Source organism: Muntiacus reevesi, chromosome 7 (genome assembly GCF_963930625.1).
Source record: "Muntiacus reevesi chromosome 7, mMunRee1.1, whole genome shotgun sequence".
Lineage (NCBI taxonomy): Eukaryota > Metazoa > Chordata > Mammalia > Artiodactyla > Cervidae > Muntiacus > Muntiacus reevesi.
The window spans coordinates 95563419-95588438 of NC_089255.1; the positions used below are offsets into that span (position 1 = coordinate 95563419).

The window sequence follows — 25020 nt, forward strand, 5'->3', positions numbered from 1 at the left end:
CCCGCCGCCGCTGACCGCTCCGATGCCGTCGAACTCCCGGCCCAGCCCGTCGGAGTCGTCGAGCACGTACGCGCCGCTGGGTGCCAGCAGCGCGCACAGCAGCAGGGGCACCGCGGCTTGGCCCGCCAAACCCGCGGCGGCCGTCATGGCTTTCGCCCCGCGTTGCCGGGAGGCCTGAATTAGGCGCTCAGCCATTGTGTGACAGGTCATATGACTCGGGCGCCCAGGGAGGCGGGTCCGGTCGCCGCCATGATGGAGAAGGGCAGGAGGCTGCGGGTGCCGCCGCCGCCATGTTGAGTGTGGGCTGCAGGTCGCTGACGCCGCCGCCTTCGTGTTGTGGGGGTGGGGAGCGAGCCTTTTCTAGCGGGCCCTACGTCAGGGCTTGACTGCAGTTTTCTGCGTTTGTCACTTAGGTGCCCCGCCTCTGGCATCACCTACTGGAGCATTTTGCCGAAGAAAAAGATGGGTATCCAAGGCCAAGGGAGCCGTGCAGTGAATGGCCTACCATGGACCTCCCCAGGCATCAACATTCAGAAAACTGAGATCGTGACACCAGTCACATCACTTCATGCCAAATAGATGGGGAAACAGTGACAGACTTTATTTGGGGGGACTCCAAAATCACTGCAAATGGTGACTGCAGCCATGAAATTAAAAGACATTTGCTCTTTGGAAGAAAATTATGACCAACCTAGACAGCATATTGAAAAGCAGAGAGGTTACTTTGTCAACAAAGGTCCGTCTAGTCAAGGCTCTGGTTTTTCCAGTGGTCATGTATGGATGTGAGAGTTGGATTATAAAGAAGGCTGAGTGTGAGGAATTGATGCTTTTGAACTGTGGTGTTGAAGAAGACTCTTGAGAGTCCCTTGGACTGCAAGGAGATCCAACCAGTAAATCTTAAAAGGAAATCAGTCCTGAATATTCATTGGAAGGACTGATGCCAAAGCTCTGATACTTTGGCCACTTGATGCGAAAAACTCATTGGAAAAGACCCTGATGCTGTGAAAGATTGAAGGCGGGAGGAGAAGGGGGCAACAGAGGATGAGATGGTTCGATGGTATCACTTACCTAATGGACATGAGTTTGAGTAGACTCCAGGAGTTGGTGATGGACAGGGAGGCCTGGTGTGCTGCAGTCCATGGGGTCACAAAGAGTCAGACATGACTGAGCAACTGAACTGAAGCGTCTCCGGGAACTTGTATCATGTGCCAGTAGGTGGCTGAACTAGAAAGAGGACCTGGCTCGCAGCCTCTGTCTTAGTCCCCATTCAGCTGTCACCTCCGGTGGATCACTTGGCTTCCTGAGCCTGAGTTTCCCCGTCACGTAAGAGGAAGCAAGAAGACCAGCTGCACGGGGGACAGTTGATTAAATGGCCTACAGACAAGGAAACAGACAACGCAGTAAGTCCGAGCTGAGAGTGTCACCCACTTAGGAAGTGTTCACTGGTAATTCATCCTGATACCTACTGTGTAGCTGCACAGGGTACTTTCTGCTGCCAGTGGAAATGGTTCCCCGCAGATACCCCTAAATTGGTATGAAAGTTGTGAATTGTGCTGGGATTCCTGTCACATCTGACACTAAGCTGAGGTTTCTGATTTCCTTGGCATTGAAGCAATTTGGAGGTACTACTGAGAGACTGCAGAGAAAATATCTCTGAGCCCAGTATCTCTCTAGACAAAGCCATGGAGTTGATTATCAGTGCCTGCACAGACCTGGGATACCGCAAAAAGGCAGGGAGACGGCCCAAAGGCTATTTAGGCCAAGGGAGCCTTTGTCTACAAGGTTCTATTTGGAATCTGATTGTTTTGCCCCCTTTACTGCAAACCTAAATTTAAGTGTCAAGACTACAATTATATTAAGAAGAAAAGTTTATCTGAGCAGTACCATAAACACACTCATCAGGCCCTTAAGGATATAGCTGTAGGTTCGCAGTGGCCAGTATGCCTACTCTTAACATTTCCCTAAGTTACCAAACACTCCCAGCTGGTGTCTAATGTCCTAACCCAATTATTAATAGTGTCCCTTTCACCCTCAAAAATGTTCTGGCTTGGAAGATAAGTTATATAGTTCCCTGTGTATTGTCACTTCTTTTCTTTTATGTGTTCTTTTTTCCATACAGCACTTATCTGACCTACTTTCCTTATAATCACCATTCCATGTGATTATACTGTATTCAAGTGTGTAGCTATTCAAGTTCCATGGATTTCTCTTCCCAGAACGCTGATCCATCTGTTCTAATAAACTTTTAAACATAGGTTGGAGCACCAGTGGATGCCAGATGTGGTTGATAAGTAAATGTTAAGCTTCCTACCAACCCTGAGATTTTTTGTCTGTGATATGCACTGCAACCCCATGGACTGTAGCTCTGTCCATGGGAGTTTCCAGGCAAGAATACTGGAGCAGGTTGCAATTTCCCTCTCCAGGGATTGAATCCAAGTCTACATGCATCTCCAGCATTGGCAGGCAGGTTCTTTGCCAGCCGAGCCATGGGGAAAGCCCTAAAATACATGCACAATAATGAAACCAGAAGGGAAGTACCGAGGTGGAAATAGAGGGAAAATACAATACAAGCAAAATTGGGAACTTGGAAACCAGAACCCAGCATATGTCATTCTGTAGTGCACCGGTGTACCTTGTATTTGGGGGGCACCCTATAAATATTTGTGCCGTGTGCAATAGCTGGCCAAGAGGAAACAGAACCTTTAACAGAAGATGTGTACAACTAGTTCCTATTAGTTCATAACCAAAGAAATTCCTTATCAGGGAAAACATCTCTTGTTTCAAATTTCTCATTTATGCTCAGGAAACCATTAGACAAGAAAGTTTCTAATAAAAAAGCAGTAAGTGCAAGCTAAGAAAAAGAGACTTGAACTGCTGGGCACAGCACTGCTACTTATTGAAGATGTGAAATCGAGGGAAACAGCAGTTACCAGACAAGTGACGGTGTGTTCGGCTTCCCTCGCTCCTGTTTTATCAGGATCCCTGAAATGTACCAGACAATAAGAAAAGAGGGTCTCTCGGTTCTCAAAAGTCAGATTAATTTTAAAAATAAGGAGTTTTTCTCTTAAATAAAGTGTTTCTGAGTGTCAAACTGCATTTCAGCCCCAGCAAATTTCTCAGTTTTCTAAAGTGAAAATGTGATCAGAATCAGATGATCTTTTGAGGAAAGTGAGCGCAATCTTGTCTGAAAGATGAAACGTTGCTGATAAAGTCTGCTATCTCACTTTCAGAAATGGTTTTACTTTTAGGAATCTGAATTAGACTGCCAGCAATGCAAGGCTACAGGCCAAGTCTTCTTCTTCTTTGTACTTAAGTGCAGCAGTGTGCCACCCAAGGAGGGTACTCAGTATATATGTTGAAATTAAACTTCAATTGAACTTAAACAGAAATCACTGGTGTGATGGTGCCTCAAATCACTGGGAAAGACGGGCTTTTTAACACGTGATATTGAGAAAAAGATCAAATTTTTGATCTATGCCTCATACCACATCTAAATATAACTGCCAAATGGACAAAGCTCTAAATATTTTTTTAAAAAAATGAAAACATAAAAGTTCTATTAGAAAATATGGACAAATTCCTATATAACTTGGGGTCTGTATAAGACTCAATTTCTTGACACAACAAAATAAAAGTTTGATTTTTAGGAAAGTCACTAAATAATCATATAAGGGGATAAGAAAAAAAATTACTTCCAGATAAGTTGGGAGCATTTCTTAAAGTAAAAGTCCTCCAGGATCAAAAGTGTGAAGTATTCTCTTTTCATGAACTATCCTGTAACATCTGCCACTTATCTGATCTTTACAACTTTTACAAAAGTTGTTTGATTTCAGTTGTTAATTACATCACTCACTGTTCCATGACTTCTCTCAGTTAACTCAGGGCTTTATACAGACAGTAAAGATAATTCAATGGACAGAATCCACATAATGGAATAAATTATGTATTGTTTGCTAAACGTTTTCTTAAGTATAACTACAGATAAAAACTGCTAGAATAAGAAGCAATGTGGTAGAGTAGTTATACGATCAGCCCTGGAGCCAGACTGCATAGCTTCAAATCTCTCCTTCCACCTGCTAAATGTGTGATTTCGGCCAGGTTTCTTTACTTCTTCAGGCTTCAGTTTAACCATCCATAAATAGAGATGATGGTAGAACTGTTAATATGAAATTCAGCTGAATTAATATTTATATAACACTTAGAAGAATGATCAACATATCCTACAAGCTATTGAAGGGCTTATTATGTGAACAGTAACATCAATGGAATACAGATTTAACTAGAACATGACGCTTGAGTTTACTGCTCTCCACAGAACAAAGACAGTCGTAAGGGAAAGGATTCTCCCTGTCTTTGTACTGGTTTGAATTTTGTTGTCTACGGTCATCCAAATCCGTGCCTTCCTGTGTGTGACTGATCCCCCATCATGTCAGTCTTGGGAGCTGTGGGAGGCAGATCCCACCTCCTTCAGGAGCTAAGGCGCCCCTCTGTCCCTCTCCTCACCCTCCAGAGCACGTGAGCTCTGGAGCCCCAGTGGCCAGGACCCCTCAATCAGTTCCCCAAACCTGGGACTTTGTTCTTGGAAGCGTGCTTAAGTGTACAGGCTGCTGAGAAATCAGCCCGGAGCAGAGTCCAGAGAAGCCAGTGCGAGCGGTGCCCCAGAGGGACCGGAAGTCCCTGGGCAGTAGGGGGAGGAGCCCCATCCTAAGGGCTGGGCAGGATGGCGTGCGCTGCCCTTCTGGTCATTTGCCAGGAGCCCATTTCACAGCGCTGATTCTGCAGCCTCAGCAGCAATTCTGTGCCATATCTCAGTTTCTCTCTAAGTCGTCGTTTGCTCAGGGTTAGCCAAAGATAGTGCTGTTGCCCGCAGCAGAGAACCCTGACTGATACACCAGGTTATAATGAGACTGGAAATGATCATCACAAAGAATTCTCAGCCTCTATATCTGCATTCCCCCACTTTAAACACTGCCTTCACCCCGTGTAGTTCTTTTGTTGGTAATTGTTAATGCACGTGTGTGTGCTAAGTTACTTGAGTTATATACGACTCTTTGCAACCATGTGGACCATAGCCCATTAGGCTCCTCTGTCCATGGGATTCTCCAGGCAAGAATACTGGAGTAGGTTGCCATGCCCTCCTCCAGCGGATCTTCCTGACCCAGGGATCAAACCTGTGTCTCTTAGGTCTCTTGCATTGGCAGGCAGGTTCTTCACCAATAGCCCACCTGGGATTCCCCCATTAACACATGCTGCTGCTGCTGCTAAGTCGCTTCAGTCGTGTCCGACTCTATTTGACCCCATAGAGGGCAGCCCACCAGGCTCCCCCGTCCCTGGGATTCTCCAGGCGAGAACACTGGAGTGGGTTGCCATTTCCTTCTCCAGTGCATGAAAGTGAAAAGTGAAAGTGAAGTCTCTCAGTCGTGTCCGACTCTTCCCGACCCCATGGACTGCAGCCCACCAGGCGCATCCATCCATGGGATTTTCCAGGCACGAGTACTGGAGTGGGATGCCACTATCTTCTCTGAGAATTAGTTCAAATTAAGGAACTCCAGGAAGTTTTGCTGTCCTCCTCTGTTTCACCCATGATACATCTATTCCTCTTTGGATTGTCAGTACCTTATTCTGCACTCCTGCCAGGGTAAGAATTCTAGAATCCACCTAACTTCAAGTCTTAGGCATGAAAAAATAACAGTACCCATGGCTCAGAAGATTTTTTTTAAACATCTAGTACAATTCTTTCCAATAAATAGAAAGCAAACATGTATATAATTTGAAATTTTCTAGTAGCCACATTAAAGTTGACCCAAAAAAGTATATGAGATTAATTTTGACAATAGCTCAATATTCATGGGGTCACAAAAGAGTTGGACAGCAACTAAAAACAAAAATCCAAAGTATTGTTGATAAAAATGTAGTCAATATAAAAATATATTAGTAAAACATTTTGGGGGTTTTTTTCATGAAGTTTTCAAAAATCTAGACTTGTAATTTATAGATTGTTGTTCAGTCACTTTTGACTCTTCTGCAACCCCACGGACTGTAACATGCCAGGCTCCTCTGTCCATGAGATTTCCTAGGCAAGAATACTGGAGTGGGTTGCCATTTCCTTCTCCAGGGGATCTTCCTGACCCAGGGATCAAACCCACGTCTCCTGTGTCTCCTGCATTGGCAGGTGGATTCTTTATCACTGAGCCAGCAGGCAAGTCGTTTTATACAGATAGCGCGTCTCAGTTCAAATTAGCCCCATCTCAAGTGCACAACAGCCACACTTGATCAGTGGCCCCAGTATTGGACTGAGCAGATACAAGGTATGCCGGCTCTACACACCCAGAAAACGTCTACCTCTGCCTGCTAAAAATGAATTTGAACAGTACCAACTCTGCTGGGGCTGCCATAACAAATGCAGCAAAACCGTGGTTTAAACAATAGAAACTTGTTTTCTCAGAGTGCTGAAGTTCAACAGCAAGAGGTAGGAAATCTCGGTTTCTTCTGAGATCTCTCTCTCTGGCATGCAGGTGGCCACCATCGCTTTGCATCCTCACACGGCCTTTCCTCTGAGCGTGTGCTTCCCTGGTGTCTCTGTGTGTGCCCAAATTTCTTCTTCTTACAAGGACACCAGTCAGATTGGATGGGGCCCATGTTAAGAGTTTCATCTTTACTCCATTGCCTCTATAAAGGCCCTGTCTCCAAATGCAGTCACATTCTGGGTGCTGGGGTTAGGGCTTCAGGATACACAGTTTAGGCAGACACAATTCAGCCCATAATAATAGCTGTTAAGTGGTTAAGTTGTGGTGATGTTGGTTTAGTCACTAAGTCACACCTGACTCTTTTGTGAGTCCATGGACTGTATCCCGCCAGGATCCTCTATCCATGGGATTTCCCAGGCAAAAATACTGGAGTGATTTGTCATTTCCTTCTCCAAGTGGTTCAGTTATAAAAAGCTAGTACATGTCAGTAATACTCCTTCCTGAATTCTAAGAGCTATTGGCAAATTACTGACCCTGAGGAAGGGGTCAGAGAGCTCCCAAATTACAGCCAGTTGGTCCAAAGTAGTGGAGACCCAAGTCTTGTGGCTGGCATCTGAAGTGGAATCCATCTGGTGCAGCTGAGCTCTTTCCTTGTGGAATCTGCTGCTATATTCCAGGTAATTAGTGTCAGAATTACTAAGCTGAAGAACATCTAGCTAGTGTGTGGAGTACTGGAGGATTCTTTGTTGATAGAAAGGAAGCCCCATATGTGTTATGTCAGAAGCGTTCTGCAAGCAGAAACAGAAATGGCAGTGGCCACACACACACACACACACACACACACACACACACCCCAAACGTAACCCCACCATGTGTCTGCAAGAGTCCCCTGTCAGTATTTGCTTTGCCTCCACTGCTCTGATCTTGCTCCCTGGATTTCAGATTTCTGGCTCCATAATCTGACCATCAGTACTGTTTCTGGCTCTCTGCCCCGATTCATAGGCTACTTCAACAGCCCTGGCTTCCCACTTTCTTTAATTAATCTAAACTCCAACAGTTTTGGATAAAAGATCTCCTCCTCCTCCTCCTGCATTCTGGCCCCAAGGAAGCGTGAATGCTCTCTGGGTTCCTTCCCCCTACTCACTGCCCATCTCTCCAATGTCAGCAGATATTTGGATAAGAACATGCTCTCCCATGGCCATCTCAGATCTTGAATCCTGCCTAATACTATGGGCTGAACTGATCCCCTCTAAAGTTAATATGTTGAAGCCTTAACCTCCATGGTGACTGGATGTGGAGATAGAAACTCTAAGGGGATGATTAAGGTGAAGTGAGATCATAAGGGGGGAACCCTGATACAGTAAAAGAGTAGGGTCCTTATAGAAAGAGACAGTCTTCTTCCTCCCTCACTCTCTCTTCCTCTCTCCCGCCCACCCTGTCTCTTCCTTCTACCCCACCACCCACCCCCCAGGTGAGGATATACGGTGAGAAGACTGCTATGCAAGGCAGGAAGAGTTCCTCCCAGAAATCAAATGGTAGACACCCTGATCTTGGGTTCCAGCCTCTAGAACTATGAGCAAAGTTCTACCATGAAGCCTCCCAATCTGTGCTCTTTTATTACGGCAGCCTAAGCAAACACACCTCCTATCTCTCTCTCTACTGCTTGCATGTCCAAACCATCAGATTAAAATTTCTTTTTTTCCCAGACAAGAGTTTTTTAATCAGCAATGAGTTACCATGATTATTAGAAACATTTGCTTAAAACTGAGTTAAGCACATGCCATAAACCCAGAGAGTTAACAGAATATTTTAGTTATAAAAAGGGAAACATTCTTGAAGATTGACACTTGCCTGAATTAATCCTGGGTTTACAATTTAGTTTGACTTCAGACTACTGGCACCTAGAATCCACATTGTGACATTCACATCAACTGAACAATACATACACTGAATTTGTTATCTGTTCCTGTGTCACAAATTATCCAATGTTCTGCAGTTGAAAGCGACAATAAATATTTAGCAGTCGTAGTGGTTTAGTCGCTAAGTCGTGTCTGACTGTTTGTGACCCCACAGACTGTAGCCCGCCAGGCTCCTCTGTCCATGGGATTCTCCAGGCAAGAATATTGGAGTGGGTTGCCATTTCCTTCTCCAGGGGATCTTCCCAAGCCAGGGATCGAACCTGGGTCTCCTGCATTCCAGGCAGACTCTTTACTGACTGAGCTATGAGGGAAGGTAATAAATATTCAGTCCATCTCAGTCTCTGTGGGTGGGGAGTTCAGGATCACCTTGGCTGGGTGTTTCTAGCTCAGGATCCTTGTGAGGCTGCAGTAGAGATGTTAGCAGGAGCTGTCATCATCTGGAGGCTTGGAGATTCACTTCCAAGGTGAGTATTCAATGGTGTTGGCTCACTCGGGTCCCTGCCACGTGGGCCTGTTCTCATGACACAGGCTAACTTCCCTCAGACCAAGTGAGCAAAAAGAGAAAGTGAGAGGGCCTGAGGGGGAATTCACGGGATTATTCTGACCTCATCTCCAGAACAAAACAGCATCACTTCTGCTTTATTTGCTAGGAGTGAGTCACAAAGTCTAGCCCACACTCCAGGGAGGGAAATCAGGCTCCCCCTCTTGAGAGGAGGAGTGTCAAAGAATCTGCATGTATTCTATTCATTCTTTAAATTAATTTTATTGGCGAAGAGTTGCTTTACAATGTTGTGGTAGCTTCTGCTGTAAGCAAAGTGAATCAGCTGTGTGTGTGTGTGTCTGCGTGCACACACTCAGCCATGTCACACTCTTTGCGACCCCATGGACTCAGTCCACCAGGCTCCTCCGTCCATGGGATTCTCCAGGCAAGAATCCTGGAGTGGGTCGCCATTTCCTTCTCCAGGGGGTCTTTCCAACCCAGGGATCAAGCCCAGGTCTCCTGCCTTGCAGACAGACTCCTTACCATCTGAGCCGCCAGGCAATCCCTGAGTACAAACAGATCCACTCCCGTGTGGATTTCCTCCCCATTCAGGTCACCGCAGAACGCTGAGCAGAGTTCCCCGTGCGGTACAGTGGGTACTCGTGAGTCATCTATTTTAGACACAGGAGTGTGTGTGTGTCTTGGAGAAGGCAATGGCACCCCACTCCAGTGCTCTCGCCTGGACAATCCCATGGACGGAGGAGCCTGGGGGGCTGCAGTCCATAGGGTCGCTGAGAGTCGGACACGACTGAGCGACTTAGCAGCAGTGCATGCTGTCAGGTCCAGTCCCCCAGAATCCACCCCACCCCATCCACTCCCCACATCCATGTGTCTGTTCCCCATGTCTGTGTCTCTGTTGCTGCTTTGCAGACAAGTCCATCTGCATCATTTTCTAGATTCCTCATATAAGCGATATTATACAATATTTGCTTTTCTCTGACTTCACTCTGTATGACAGTCTCTAGACCTATTTACATATCTGCAAATTGCACAGTTTCATCCCTTTTTATGGTTGAATAATATTCCATGTATGTGGAATTGTATGTATGTATGTACAGATCTCTGTACCAAATCCTCTTTACCCGTTCTTCTGTTGGGGGACATTTAGGTTGCCTCTATGTCCTGGCTATTATAAATAGCGCTGCAATGAATCTTGGAGTGCATGTATCTTTTTGAATGATGGTTTTCTCTGGATACTTGCCCAGGAGTGGGATTGCTGGGTCATATGGTAGTTCTATTTTCAGTTTTTTAAGGAAACTCCATACTGTTCTCCATAATGCCTATATCGGTTTACATTGCAAACAACAGCGTAGGAAGGTTCCCTTCTCTCCACACCCTCTCCAGCATTTATTGTTTGTAGATTTAATGATGGCCCGTCTGACCTGTATGAGGTGATCTCTTGTTGTAGTTTTGACCTGCATTTCTCTAATGATAAGTGATGCTGAGCATCTTTTCATGTGTTTGCTGGCCATCTGCATGTTGTGAACATATTTAAAATCGCATTTGCCCATGATGCACTTCAGCAAACCACTCATATGATATAGTCTTAAATGTTGCAGTAACTAATATTTTGAAGGCTTATTTATAAAAAGGGGTATTAAAACAATAGAAAGGATTTACCCAATTACATCACATCTACAAAGATATTTTAACATCCTCTAAAAAAAAGCACCAAGGGAAATAAAGGTTCTAGCATTATTTTCTACAAAATGGCAGGTATTCCTGTCACTCTTGGATTTTCACTATAATCTCTGCTCTGTTCATTCTTTGGATTCTGGTATGACTCACAAGTTTGGGTAACAGAACCTGCCTTCACCAGTCCTGATGCCGCAGAACCCATAACAATTACCCTGGCCTCCCATTCTCCCTGCTGTCTGTCCCTAGCCCCTTTGCCCCAGTTGGCTCAATTTTTTGCCGATCATCTCTCCTCCTTCTCTGGACTATCCTTTGGATTGAAGCTCTGTGAATATTAGTGCATGTCTTGGTTAAACCTGAATTCATCAAACAGCTTTTGAATCCTAAATGTTGAAAGATTATCTGGTTATCCCTAGCATAAGCAAACTGGACAGAACAGATAATTCCACAAGGACTTACATTTATTATCCTGACTTAAAAAATTAAGCTAATCATTCTGCACATTCCACAGTACTTGAGGAAACTACTTGGAGTTCATCTTCCTAAATTTGATTACTTCAATAAATGAGCATAGCAAATGCATTAAAACTTATTTCTGTAACTTACAGACATCAAGAAATACATGTTAGCTATTCCAAAGAGATATTTGGCTTCCCTGGTGGTGTGGGGTTAGTTCTGACTTCATACTGGATCTGCTATGATTTTTCCAGTAGTCATGTGCAACTGTGAGACTTGGAACATGAAGAAGGCTGAGCGCTGAAGAGCTGATGCTTAACTGATGCTTGAAGGCTGGTGCTGGAGAAGACGCTTGAGAGTCCTTTGGACAGTAAGGAGATCAAACCAGTCAGTCCTAAAGGAAATCAACCCTGAATGTTCACTGGAAGGACTGATGCTGAAGCTGAAACTCCAATACTTTGGCCAGCTGACTCATTGGGAAAGACCCTGATGCTGGGAAAGATTAAGGGCAGGAGGAGAAGGAGACGACAGAGGATGAGACGGTTGGACGGCATCACTGCCTCCATGGACCTGAGTTTGAGCAAACTCTGGGAGACGGTGAAGGACAGGGAGACATGGTGTGCTGCAGTCCATGGGGTTGCGAAGAGTCGGACGTGACTGAACAAGAACAACTGGATCTGCTTCTGTGACTTTAACCTTTATCTTTTGCCACTTCTGTTATTATAGGCACACATAATTGCCTGCCTCGGGGAGATAACCTGGCCCCGCCTCCCTGTGAAGGACTGTGGCATTCTTTGTCTATGGATAGGGAAGGAAATATTCCATTTCACACCACCTGTGAGATGGCTGTAAGGAAGTAAAACTACACATCTCCCATTCTAGGAGATACTCGCAAGAATTAAATGGTCTTTTTAGTTTGTTTCCTCACCTCTTGCCTATCTCTGATCCATTAAAAAACCTGGTAACCAGTACCAGATAAGGTGACTTTTTTTTGAGACGTTAGTCATCCATCTTTTCAGTCACCCAGCTCTCCAAATAAAGTCATATTCCTTGCCTCAACGTCTCCTCTCTCAAATTTATCAGCCTCTCAAGCAGCAGGCAGAGCAAACCTGAACTCAGCAACAGTGGCTCAGCAGTAAAGAATCCGCCTGCCAATGCAGGAGATATGGGTTCCATCCCCGAATCGGGGAGATCCCCTGGAGAAGGAAATGCCAGCCCACTCCAGTATTCTTGCCTGAGAAATCCCATGGACAGAGGAGCCTGGCGGGCTACAGTTTATGGGGTCTCAAGAGTCGGACAGAACTTAGCAACAAAACAATAGCAACAACAATAATGAAATATTTAGGATATTAAAGACTCCAGTCCTTAGTTTGATAACGTGTCTCCATTATAACTGTTACTATACCTATGTTCTGACTTCAGCTTTAAGTTAAAATCATTTACAAGTCGGAAATGAAAGGCTGTGTTAGCTTCAACTTTTTTAAAAGTGCAGAACCAAATGAACTAATGACCCAATGATGCAGAATGGAATTTAAGAACTGATTAAGAGATGATCAAGTGGCAAGGGAACAAATTATGCCACCCCCAAATGTGTCTCTTTGGCATAAGGATTTAGACAGAAAGAAACAGAAGACTTGGGAAGTTTTTCTTGCTATACTTCCCCTTAACTGCCTAAAAGAATTTGGATGAAGGGCCTATTCCCAGAATAGAGCAATCACCAGAGAGATCTGCAAATAGGGACTAAGTGTGATGGGGGAAACCTGGCAGAATCTGGACAGCAGAGTCTGGACAGTGAAACCACTCTGTGTTCTGCCATCTCCACATAAACCAGCACGCATTTATTTACCAAACATTTGCCTTCCCCCCTCTATGTGAATTACTTTCCTCCCCTTTGAAGTCTCAAACCACTGCCCCCAACATCATTTTGTCTTTAGCTGAAGATTCTATTTAAGCTTTAATATTTAAGGATTTCAGCTATTTTTGGTGAATTACTCAGTCTTCCTGGGCCACTCCCATGCATACATACTATTAAATTTTTCTTATTTTGTCCTTTAAACCTATCTTGATGGGGACAGAGTAAAGGGACAAAGTAGGTAATTAAATAGTTAACCCACTAGGGGATTGTATGTAGAAAAATATATGGGAGACCCCTGTAAGTTAATGGTGACTCCTGAAAGCAGGTTGGTTTAACCACAAAACCAAGCAGGCTTGCTTAGCAACAAAACCAGGCAGCAGAAGTACCAGCGCTGCCCCCAGACAATAAAATAACGGTGACATGAGCCCCACGCCCTGCCCACTGAGCTCAGTAAGTGAACGATCCCTAGGACGTGCTCTCTGCACACATAAAGGACAATGCGTTGTGAGTTTAGCTTGGCCAGGTAGGGACAAGAAGACTCCCTTGCCCAACCTGGAGGAGGAGCTGATAATGGAAGCATGACGTCTACTTAAGAAAGGCAAAGGAGGTCTTCTCCCCCTCCCCACTTTTCCTTTGATTATAAAACTGTAGCCCACTGAGTTCTCGGGCGTGGCATCCCCTTGCAGACCTGCTTGTAAGCCTCACAAGCATCCTGTTCTGATAAATCACTTCTTATCTATTGCTTCTAGCTGAATTCATTCTATACTGACACAAAGGACGATGGTGCTGGAGCTCTTTGGATCCCCCCCACCCCCGAAACAACACTCAGCGGTTTCAGATGGCAACCACAGCAGGACCATGGTAAGACAAGAAGGTCTGGGTGGGGTCCTAGAAGAGTCCTGGCATGCCACGAGCCAGGTGTATCCGGGAAGATGCTCCACCAATAGCTGTCCCTTTCAGACAGGCTGCCCTGGAGAAGGGCATGGCGACCCACTCCAGCCTTCTTGCCTGGAGAATCCTGTGGGCAGAGGAGCCTGCTGGGCTACAGTCTGTGGGGTCACAGAGGAGACCCGACTTAGAGAGTAACACTTCCACTTCACTTTCACTTAGACGAGCTGATCAGTCCCGGATGCTCCGGGCTCTGATCGGGTGCCTAAGAACAGGCCAGGTGGATGAGGATACGGACGCCTAAAGAGAGAGAACTGGAGGGGCGACGGCAGTCAGTACGAGCGGCCCTGGAGAGAGGATGTGGATCTTCAGAGACGTGGACGGGGTCTTCCTGCCGAGGAGGTGACAAGGGACATGGTGTATAAAGGGGGAATCTGCTGTCTGGGTTGCTCTGACAGGATGTGTCCATCTCCACCTCTCTTCTCAGCTCTGAGACTTCTCTTCGCACTCTACAGCCATCCCAGGGTAAGACCCAAGTCTGCTTCCCCCGAGGCGTCCCGCCTTCGGGATGGCCCACTCTGTCTCTGGACTGTGTTTTCTCTCTAGAAAGATCCACTTCTTGCCGATAACTCTGTCTCTCACCAAACCCTTTCTGTGATGAGACATCAAGAAACCCGAGCTTCCTAAAGCTCCAAGCTGGTTTCTGCCTGGTTTCAAGTCGCAGTCTGGGTTTTGGCTGTCTTCTAGTCCCCGCTGCATGGGAGACTGAGGAAGAAAAGCCACAGTGAAGCAGTCAGGGCCACGAGAAACCTCAGAGGGCTGCTTGGCTGTCCCGACTCCCTGACAAACTCCCTTTTGTTACATGGGTTAAAGCCTTCCTTGGCTACAAAGCTGATACGTTCACAATAAAAATGAATGGTTAAAAATGTTTGTTTGCTTTTTTCACTTGGAATATACTTTTTACAGTTTCTAGTAATCAAGGTAACTACTTTATTGGACAGATTATACAAGCCTATGTGATCAATTAACCAGATTTATTTTATAAATTAATCTTAATTTGGCTATATTTGGTAAAGATGAGGATAATCTTAGAGAAAAAAATATATTTTAAAAGATATTAAATTTTAGTCTTGCCATTGGAGGTCCATATCTACTGATTAAAACTCACTTTTCAAATAGCTCTGTTATTATCTTATACTGTTGTAAAATGTAATTGAGTTATTAAAAAGGTATTCTAAACTTGTTTCTAAAGCATATGACTATAATCTATCTTTAGATAAAGACTAAATGCTTACAATCTATAATCAGGGGATCTATCGGTATGTTAAAAAAAAAAATCATTTGAATGATCTCTCACCTAGATTGAAAAAAGCAAAAAAACCTCTTATCAGGTATTCTTAAATAACCATGCCCAAGAAAACTGAGGGGAATCAACTTCTAACACGTAATGTTGTTGTTGTTATTTAGTCCCCTAACTTGTGTCTCTTTTGTAACCCCATGGAAGGTAGCCCGCCAGGCTCTCTGTCCATGCGATTTCTCAGGCAAGAATACTGGAGTGGGTTGCTATTTTCCTTCTGCAGGGGATCTTCCTGACCCAGGGATCAAACCAACATGTACTACTTGGCAGGAGTATTCTTTACCACTGAGTCACCTGGGAAGCCCTAAGGCTTAAGGTGCTTTTCTTCTAGTTACTAAAAGTGCCCAACAGAGGACTTCCTGAGCTCTGGTGTCAGTCTTCCCCTCCTTCCAACCCTTACAAGCGCTGACCCTTTATCTCCAATTTGCAGCCAGACCATCTCTTGCTCATTGTCACCACCACTGAATCGCCTTCTGTACAATTTCTTTGTGGCAGTTTCTCAGGCATTAACATCTAGTTGGGAGACTACTTTGGAAGGGATAATATCTAAAGTTGTAAGTTCAAATCTTGATTAAATTGCATGGTGAATTTTTCCATGAAAGGAAACTTTGGGACAGCTAACTATTGCTCCGGTGAAAGCTACTATATCCGTAAAGATGGCCGCTCCAAGGGCTCTCTCCCGAGTGGGAGCTGAGACCCCAGTCGAGGGTATTACACCAGAACCCAGGCTGACCAAACGGCAGCCTGAGCCCAAGAGGGCCATCCAGTCCATCAGGGAGAGCAACGCTGTCCCCGGGGCAGAGCCACAGTGGAATCGCCACATGCATTTTGTTGGTAGTGACAGATGGGACCATGTGGTTAATTATTTAACAGAAGGTAGAGGACAGCTTAGAGCTTCCTAGGTGGCTCAGTGGTAAAGAACCTGCCTGCCAAGCAGGAGATGCAGTTTTCGTTTTTGTTCTGGCTATACTATACCACGTCTTAGTTGCAGCACGAGAGCTATTAGTTGCAGAACGTGGGATCCAGTTCCCAGGCCAGAGATCGAACCTGGGCCCCCTGAATTAGGGGCACGGAGTCTTACCCACTGGACCACCAAGGAAGTCCCAGAAGATGCAGTTTTCATCCCCTGAGTCAGAAAGATCCCCTTGAAGAAGGAAATGGAAACCCACTCCAGTATTCTTGCCTGGGAAATCCCAGGGATAGAGGAGCCTGACAGAATAAACAGTTCATGCAGTTGAAAAAAGTCAGATACAACTTAGTGACTAAACAACAAAACAACAACAATAAAAAGAAAAAAACTTACAGTAAAGTCCGTCAGTTATGAATAAGTGAAAAAAGTCCACAGGGACCAGATGAACATCCTGCAGTTTTTGAAATGAGACTAATGGAAGCTTTTTAAAAATGAGTAAATGTGGATCCCTCCTCTCCAGAGGGCAGGCCCTTTCAGCTGCACATTTCATACCCAGCCTGCCCCAGGGAATCAGGCACAAAATTCAAAAAGTGATGGCCAGTCCTTAGATTCCTGTGATGGATTTGCTGATACTGGCTTATTCAGTTTTCAGTAATAGGGATATAGTCAAAAAGGCTAAATGCACCCAGAGAGATAAGCAAAAAAGCCCAAATGATGACAACAGCTTTGTCCACTCGAAGACCACCTAAGAGGAAGCCGACTTCTCCAGGCCGGTTTGGCTGTGATAAGCCACAAGGCCCGTGGGTACACAGGTGCATCCTTTGCAAACAGCCAAGACATTGGGAGAGGGAATGCCCCCAGGTGCCAGACAGCAGTGGGGCACCCTCAGCCTCTGATGGTTTTGCAATCGGAGACTGACAGGGCCCAAGGCGAGAAGTGGCTCTGCTATGTACATCACTAGTGCCCAGACTTGGGTGGTCATTGGAGTGGTGGCCCATTTGATACAATTTGATAAAATTTCTTATAGACACTGGTACATCCTTTTCAGTCTTAACCCAAAGGACTGGAAATCTTAACCAAAAAAAATACATAATGGGAGTGTCAGAAAAGAGACACAAGCACACTTTTCTAGGACCCTTTTTCTACAACATCAATGGTCAGATGCTTCTATATTCCTTTCTGTTTATGCCTGATCGCCCTATATCTTCAGTGAAAAGGACTTATTAACCAAATTAGGGGCCACTCTATGTCTCAAAGGACAAAGAAGCCACCTGTAATCACCATAGGATATTGACAAAATATTTAAAAGAACAAATTAAATCAATAACTGAGATAAAAGAATCAATAGACCCTAAAATATAAAACATTGAGATTCTGTGCCTAACCAAAAACAGACTGATACCTTAAGTGACCCTCTTCCAGATTCAAAAATTGGGGGAAAATGGTTTGGATCTTCAAAATCATGGCAATAATCTCTTTTAATGACTTTTCTAATGCTTAGTACTGTATTTCAAATTATCTTTCTGGAGACTCATTTTCCAATGCTTAACATCCAAGAGGACTGAAATAGTGGTACTAAGCAGGGTGACGCTGACCTGCAGTTCTCCCACTAGCGAAAGGGCAGCTGGTCAGGCGTTCCACTCCTCTCCCAGGCAGGCCTACGTCCCATCTCAGCAAGAAACAGCTAATGATAACCTGTCGCCCCAACCCCCTTTTAAGTGTAAAAGGGTCAACACCTGGAGGGGCAAATAATATGGACAGAGTGAAAAGACAAAGTAGGTAATTAAACAGTTAATCCACTAGGGGATTGTATGTAGAAAAATATATGGGAGACCCCTGTAAGTTAACGGTGACTCCTGAAAGCAGGTTGGTTTAATCACAAAACCAAGCAGGCTTGCTTAGCAACAAAACCAGGCAGCAGAAGTACCAGCGCTGCCCCAGACAATAAAACAACGATGGCATGAGCCCCACGCCCTGCCCACTGAGCTCAGTAAGTGAACGATCCCTAGGACGTGCTCTCTGCACACATAAAGGACAATGCTTTGTGAGTTTAGCTTGGCCAGGTAGGGACAAGAAGACTCCCTTGCCCAAGCTGGAGGAGGAGCTGATAATGGAAGCATGACGTCTACTCACGAAGGACAAAGAAGGTCTTCTCCCCCTCCCCACTTTCGTTTTGGTTATAAAACTGTAGCCCACTGAGTTCTCGGGCATCTGCTTATAAGCCTCAGTTCAGTCGCTCAGTCGTGCCCGACTCTTTGCGACCCCATGGACCGCAGCACGCCAGGCCTCCCTGTCCATCACCAACTCCCAGAGTTTACCCAAACTCAGGTCCATTGAGTCAGTGATGCCATCCAACCATCTCATCCTCTGTCGTCCCCTTCTCCTCCTGCCTTCAATCTTTCCCAGTTCTTCACATAAGAAGAACTTATGCGAATAAGTCAGTGGCCAAAGTATTGGAGTTTCAGCTTCAGCATCAGTCCTTCCAATGAATATTCAGGACTGGTTTCCTTTAGGATGGACTGATGGGATCACTCAGCTTTCTTTATAGTCCAACTCTCACTTCCATACATAACTACAGGAAAAAGGGTCCTATTCTAATAAATCACTTCTTATCTATTCCTTTGCTTCTTGCTGAATTCTTTCCTCACTGAGACACAAAGGACTATGGTGTTGGAGCTCTTCGGAGCCCCTGAAATGGCACCCAACGTTTCAGCCTCATGTCAGTTTCACTCTTGGAACAGCCAGAAGAACCTAGAAGGAAAGGGAAAACTTTCTTCCTCTCTGACAGGGTTGAAGTACCCAAACTAAGGAAGAATTTGAACAGAAAGTGTCTCCATACTCTTCCCTTTATAGAGGTCCTGTTCTCTCTGTCTCTCTTCTCCTCCCCCCGTCTCTTACCCAGGCAGCCATCCTGTACATCAACTGTTCTCAAAACTTTCAGGCGTCAAAACCACTTGGAGGGCTTTTTATAACACACATCTCTGAGCTCCAGCCCCAGAGCTTCTGACTCCCTGGGCCTGGGTTGGGACTGAGAACTATAATTCTCAAAGACATTCAGATATGACATTAACACTGCTAATCCAAGAAGCACACTTGGAGAAGTATTCGTGCAGATGGATCCCGGGGAGCTTTGTCAAAATGTAGACACCAAGTAAAGTTTTATCTGAAAACTTAATATTCCCCTCCAACCCAAGTAATATATTTGCATCTTTAGAAAGGAGGCCTGATGATAAAACTTTCATTTGTGCATACTAAGTCGCTTCAGTTGTGTCCAACTCTTTGTGACCCTATGGACTGTAGCCCTCCAGGCTCCTCTGTCCATGGGATTCTCCAGGCAAGAAGACTGGAGGGGGTTGCCATGCCCTCCTCCAGGGGATCTTCCCGACCCAGGGATTGAACCTGTATTTCTTAAGTCTCCTGCTTCAGCAGGCGGATTTTTTTTTTACCACTAGCGCCACCTGAAAGCCTAAACTTTGAAAGCCTAAAACTTTGAAAGCCTAAAACTTTCAAAACCCCTCAAATGAAAGTTATCTTATAGTTACCTTTTAGCCCCCCTGACAAGTAATGACAAAAATATTTCTGCTAGTCAAAGGCTTAATAAATATTTGTTGAATTATGCATTTTAGATCAAATGTGTGGTCTTAAAATGTGCATTCCAATCTCAGACCATAATCAGAGATGCGAGAAATAAAATATTCTTTATCTTTCTGTAACTCAACTAAAATTCCATTTTAACACTTCATTCTTTGAAACTGGAAACTGGTGGATGCTTGCTCACAGTCATTTCAGGATCTTACCTCTTCTTCCTCTGGATTCCACTTGTATTTATTATACTCTGCTAGGGCTGCCATAACAAAGTGGCGTTTATTTTCTCGCGGTCCTAGAGGCCGGAAGTCCAGGATCAAGGTGCTGGTAGGGCTGGTTTCTCCTGAGGCCTCGCCCCTCAGCCTGCAGAGGGCCACCTTCTCGCCCTGTCCTCACCCGCTGTTTCCTTTATGCATGTGCATCCCTGGAGTCTCTTTGTGACTCCAAATCTCTCTTCTTATAAGGACACTACCAGTCAGATTGGATTAAGAGTTTTATCTCAGCTTAATCACCTCTTTAAAGAGCCTATCCCAAATACAGTCACATTATGAAGTACTAGGGAGTAGGACCTCAACATACGAATTTTGGCAGAGAGACAGGGGGTTGAATGTTGGCCTGTAACACCATGTAGGAACCAGGGAGTTTGTATGCTGCTAAAGCTGGAGGGATTTAGCTCAACCCTTGAGCCTCGTGGCTGCCCTCTGCCCATGCTGGCCTCCCCTGTGATGTCCACACGCCCTCCTGGTCGGCAGCAGTTAGCCCATGCAGGACTCAGCAGGGTCGTCCGCTGTCAGGGGCAGCCAGGCTCCTTCTGTGGCCCACTGGAAGCATCAAGGGGAGGCCGATGCTGTCCATCACTCAAGTGGTCCTCACGTGCCTGGCCTGTGCTGTGCTGGGCACCAGGGAGCTTGGTGCTGCTGGCTCAGGCCGCCACACATGTCATCTGGAGACAGCCTCCCATCTGGACTTCCCCCTGCACGTGAGAGGCAGGCACCCTCCTCCCCAGCTCAGCAGTCACCATGGCCCCACCCCACCCCGCCTCAGGGTTGGCAGGGGAGGGGGTACCAGCAGTCAGGACGCAGGGTTAGGTTAGGGTTAGTCTGCCACCACATCTGAACCCTCACGATTTCCTTTCTCACAGCCCTAAGCCCCAGCCCCACCAGCCAGGAGAAGCCTCTTATCTGTTCTCGGGGGCAGGAGGCTTTGCTTCATCTGAACAGGTTCACTTCCAAGCAGATTGTCTGCCTCTTGGTCCTTTCGCCCAGTCATGTCCGACTCTTTGCGATTGTAGCCCATCAGGTTCCTCTGTCCATGGGATTCTCCAAGCAAGGATATGGGAATGGGCTTCTATTCCCTTTTCCAGGGGATCTTCCCAACCCAGGGATTGAACCCGGGTCTCCTGCATTACAGGCAGATTCTTTATCCACCGAGCCATTCTCCTAGATTGTCTAAATCTTCTGAAATTCAAAACTTAGAATTGTCTTCTCCTCCCCATCCCATATTTTTCAGCTAAGAACTCCTTCTCTTGAGGCAATAAACACTCAAAGTGGCTAATTGAGTGTGTGTGGGGGTGGGGTAGGGATAGGGTAAAAGGAAGTAGAGCTGGGGAAATAGTGTTTCAGAATGTTCCCTGCCATGTTGAGTTGCGGCTTTGACAAGTGAAATTGCACCAAGTGGAAAATGCGGCTACAAAGGACACTTCATCAGCAGATTCGGCTTTTGCACTGTCTGCCCTGTGGAGAAGTTGGAGGCAGGGAGAACCACACTCTCTTCCCGTTTCCCCCACGGGCAGCCCAAGAGTTCTGCCATAGGCCAGTGCCGGGACTCCATCCTGTGGCTTCAAAAAACCTGGACTTAGTAAAAAGCAGAGTTAATTAAAAGTTCTCAAGACTCTTATAATGTGGAATTGACAAATTTCAGCATAGGGCAGCCACAGTTTTTCTCCTAATTAATCAGAAGTGAAAGTTTGTGTTTCTTGTGTTTTTAAACAACACCCGTTGTATTTTTTTTTTCTTTTGAAGATCAAAATACATAAAAACCTGATGTGGATGTGAAAATAGCATTTCCCTAAAAGCAGAAGTGTAGTTTATTTTGGTAAAATAAGAAATTGCGAGTGTCATGAGATACCCATGTATAGAAGCCACAGATAAGTGGATGTGTGAAACCAAACAAAAATTTTGGATTAGAGTCATGAGTAAATAGAAATCATTGCTTTCATTTTTGTAAAGGCTTAAGGCCGAGCACCGAAGAATTGATTCTTTTGAACTGTGGTGTTGGAGAAGACTCTTGAGTCTCTTGGACTGCAAGCAGATCCAACCAGTTCATCCTAAAGGAGATCAGTCCTGAATACTCATTGGAGGGACTGATGCTGAAGCTGAAACTCCAATACTTCAGCCACCTGATGCGAAGAACTGACTCACTGGGAAAGACCCCGATGCTGGGAGGGATTGGGGGCAGGAGAAGAAGGGGACGACAGAGGATGAGATGGTTGGATGGCATCACCGACTCGATGGACATGAGTTTGAGTAAACTCCGGGAGTTGGTGATGGACAGGGAGGCCTGGTGTGCTGCGGTTCATGGAGTTGCAAAGAGTCGGACATGACTGAGTGACTGAACTGAACTGAAGGGTCTTACGATTAATTTTCTGTGTTGTACTTACATTTTTCATTATTTCAGTAAAAGTAGAAGATAGCCTGAATTTTTAAGTTACTGTTTGCTATATTGCTTTTAAGTTAGTATATGCTAAATTACTTTGGAAATGTACCTGATAAATCTAAATGAGTACTTTTATTATTTTCAATGAAAGACCTACAAAAGAAGTATAGGAAACTCACTGCACACCTATTACAACCTGAATAACTTCAAGGAAAAACATTTTTGGTTAAATCACAAGGTCATCTTTTCCAATTCTGGGCAGAAATTTTAAAAACTCTACCAACAGGAACATCTAACCTCCTTGTACAAGAACAAACTCAAATCATCATGATTGTAGTTTTTAAAATAAGTTAAATTTTTCCACTTCAAATTAATTTTGTCCTTATAAAGCAAAATCTTCCCCTTCATTTGTAATAAAAGTTTATTCAATAGGGTTCAAACGTAATGTTTCTGACTTTTTATTATCTCAAAAGTTCTAGGAGCTAGTTTTACTTCATATCAAATCACTTACAAATTTGGTAGCAACTGTCAACCTTAATATACTACATGAGTTTTCATTGTAATAACCCACATCTTTCTTAAATAAATTTTCAAGTTTCATAAAATTATTGATTTGCCTAAGCCAGTTAAGGGGCTTCCCTGTTAGCTCAGCTGGTAAAGAATTCACCTGCAATGCAGGAGACCCCGGTTTGATTCCTGAGTTGGGAAGATCTCCTGGAGAAGGGATAGGCTACCCACTCCAGTATTCTTGGGCTTTCCTGGTGGCTCAGCTGGTAAAGAATCTGCCTGCAATGTGGGAGACCTGGGCTTGATCCCTGGGTTGGGAAGATCCCCTGGAAGGGAATGGCTATCCACTCCAGTATTCCTGCCTGAAGAATCGGGAGCCTGTCGGGGACTCCGTGGGGTCCCAAAGAGCTGGACACCACTGAGCAACTTTCACCTTCAAACCAGTTAGTTGACCTGGTTTTTAACACGGTTTAGCAATCTCTGATGGACTCTTCTATTCCAAGAGGAAAATCAAAGGAGAAAGTGGTTCTATAATAAAATACTATGTAGCTAATCCCATTAGTACCTTTAAAAAAAAAGAAACTTTACCAAGTTGGCTACTGTGACCCCACCGTCATGCCATTAAGAAATGAACACAGTCTTTCTGTGGGTTTTCCCCAGGGCCTCAGCAGTAGAAAACATACTGGCCTGCAGTGCAGGAGACAGAGGAGACACAGGTTTGATCCCTCGGTCAGAAAGGTACTCTGGAGGAGGAAATGGAAACCCAGTCCAGTATTCCTGCCTGGAAAATCAACCAAGAACACACACAATGCTCTTTATACACCCAACCCCCATTCTCTCTACTCTTTTTCTCCTAGGATATTGATCACCCTGATTCCATCTACAATCTCCTTTCCTGCTTCATACATCCATATTTCACACATCCAATGACTCAGCCTATCTTTCTGTATCTCTCTTGGAGTATTTATCCATTTTGGTGGTTATTATCTCCTTCATTAAGTGAGAAGCCCCTTACGGATTAGAACCAGGTCCTATATATTTCCCAGCACAATGCTCTAAGAGTATGATAGATATATATGTTGACAGATAACTGAAAGAGGGAATGAACAAATGAATGAGATTCTATTAAATCAATACATATAATATCAGTATACATTTGTAATTAAAACGCAAAGAGAAAAGTGATTTATAAAAATTATATGACAGTAAATAATAAATAAAGCATCTTTAAAAATACTTAGGAGACTTCTGTTGCTCAAACTTGGATAATGTACTTACATTAAGATGCTGCTTCCTCATTGGTTTATGACGACATAGGAGTTCAATTTCCTGTCCCCTCAACAATGCTGGTTTCTCTTCTGGGTGCAAGCAGATTTAGCTGACTCCTCGATCGACAGAATCACCATCCCAAGGAACATGGGTAAGTGTAAGATTAAAAAATAAAATTTTAAGTAGCTAACATACTTTTGAATGGTTGTCAGTGATCTATGCAACATTTTGTCTAGTTTAGGCTGTATAAATGTGATACTATAAGACAGGGGGATATGAAGATGACATATGGTTTCTCTACTTAGAGTGGTAGTAAAGGATGTCAAAATTTTTGTGTAAAATAGTTAGGTAAAACTATCAAGACACGATAGGGGAATGTTTACGCTCTATTTCCTCTACAGGAAACAGTATATTGACAAACTGAAGATTAAGTGGTTAGGAAGAAACGTACAAACTCCTGGCTATAGAGCTATCTAGCACCACTTTTTCACCAATATAGTGGTCTACCGGTAAGTTTTTATACCATTAGAAATAATGTGAAATTTGAAAATAATATTTCCAGTATTAATTAATAACTTGACTATGACTTCTCTGACACATAGCAGAGTCTTAATAAGTAGCTATTCAACTGATAAGTGAAGGCAAAGGTTTTCTAGAACACGTTTTATCTTATGATCATCGTCATCAATGGTTTGTATTGTTTTAGAAGCTGTGGATGATCTTCTTTAGGCATTAGGTAGAAATTAAAGTCAGAATCAAAACCTTAACCCTGATTTCTCAGCACTGGATCTAAAAGCAATTTCCTCAAAATATGGTTAAAGTAGTGAAAACAAGAGGCATGAATGATAAGAACTATGGGTTCCCTTTTAATCTGAGGGTCACACAGATTAACCTAACGGCTCTCGTCTTCCCAGCCTGGTATCACATGTGAGATGTTACTGTGTACATTTCACTCTGTGAGCCTCCGGCTTCTCCG

General features: G+C 44.5%; 2 protein-coding genes and 1 long non-coding RNA gene across 5 annotated transcripts in view; 2 read left to right on the forward strand and 1 right to left on the reverse strand.

The window, feature by feature from the left end:
• Nucleotides 1–195, reverse strand: part of GALC (galactosylceramidase) — a 51116-nt gene extending 50921 nt beyond the window's left edge. Inside the window, exon 1 of the mRNA XM_065941967.1 lies at nucleotides 1–195. Within this exon, the coding sequence (XP_065798039.1) occupies nucleotides 1–195 (195 nt within the window).
• Nucleotides 34–24158, forward strand: LOC136172505 (uncharacterized). 2 transcript variants are annotated; one of them, XR_010664035.1, is made up of 3 exons: nucleotides 34–1400; nucleotides 13623–13734; nucleotides 24148–24158. It is a non-coding gene; the product is annotated as an uncharacterized lncRNA (long non-coding RNA). The 2 variants fall into 2 exon arrangements; XR_010664034.1 differs by lacking the exon at nucleotides 24148–24158 and adding an exon at nucleotides 13984–14648.
• Nucleotides 24152–25020, forward strand: part of GPR65 (G protein-coupled receptor 65) — an 8792-nt gene continuing 7923 nt past the window's right edge. Inside the window, exons 1-2 of one of the 2 annotated variants that reach the window (XM_065941972.1) lie at nucleotides 24153–24195; nucleotides 24446–24553. The gene's annotated coding sequence lies outside the window, so the exon portion shown is untranslated. Of the gene's footprint in view, nucleotides 24196–24445; nucleotides 24554–25020 lie in introns of both variants that reach the window. The other variant, XM_065941971.1, reaches the window with a different exon arrangement.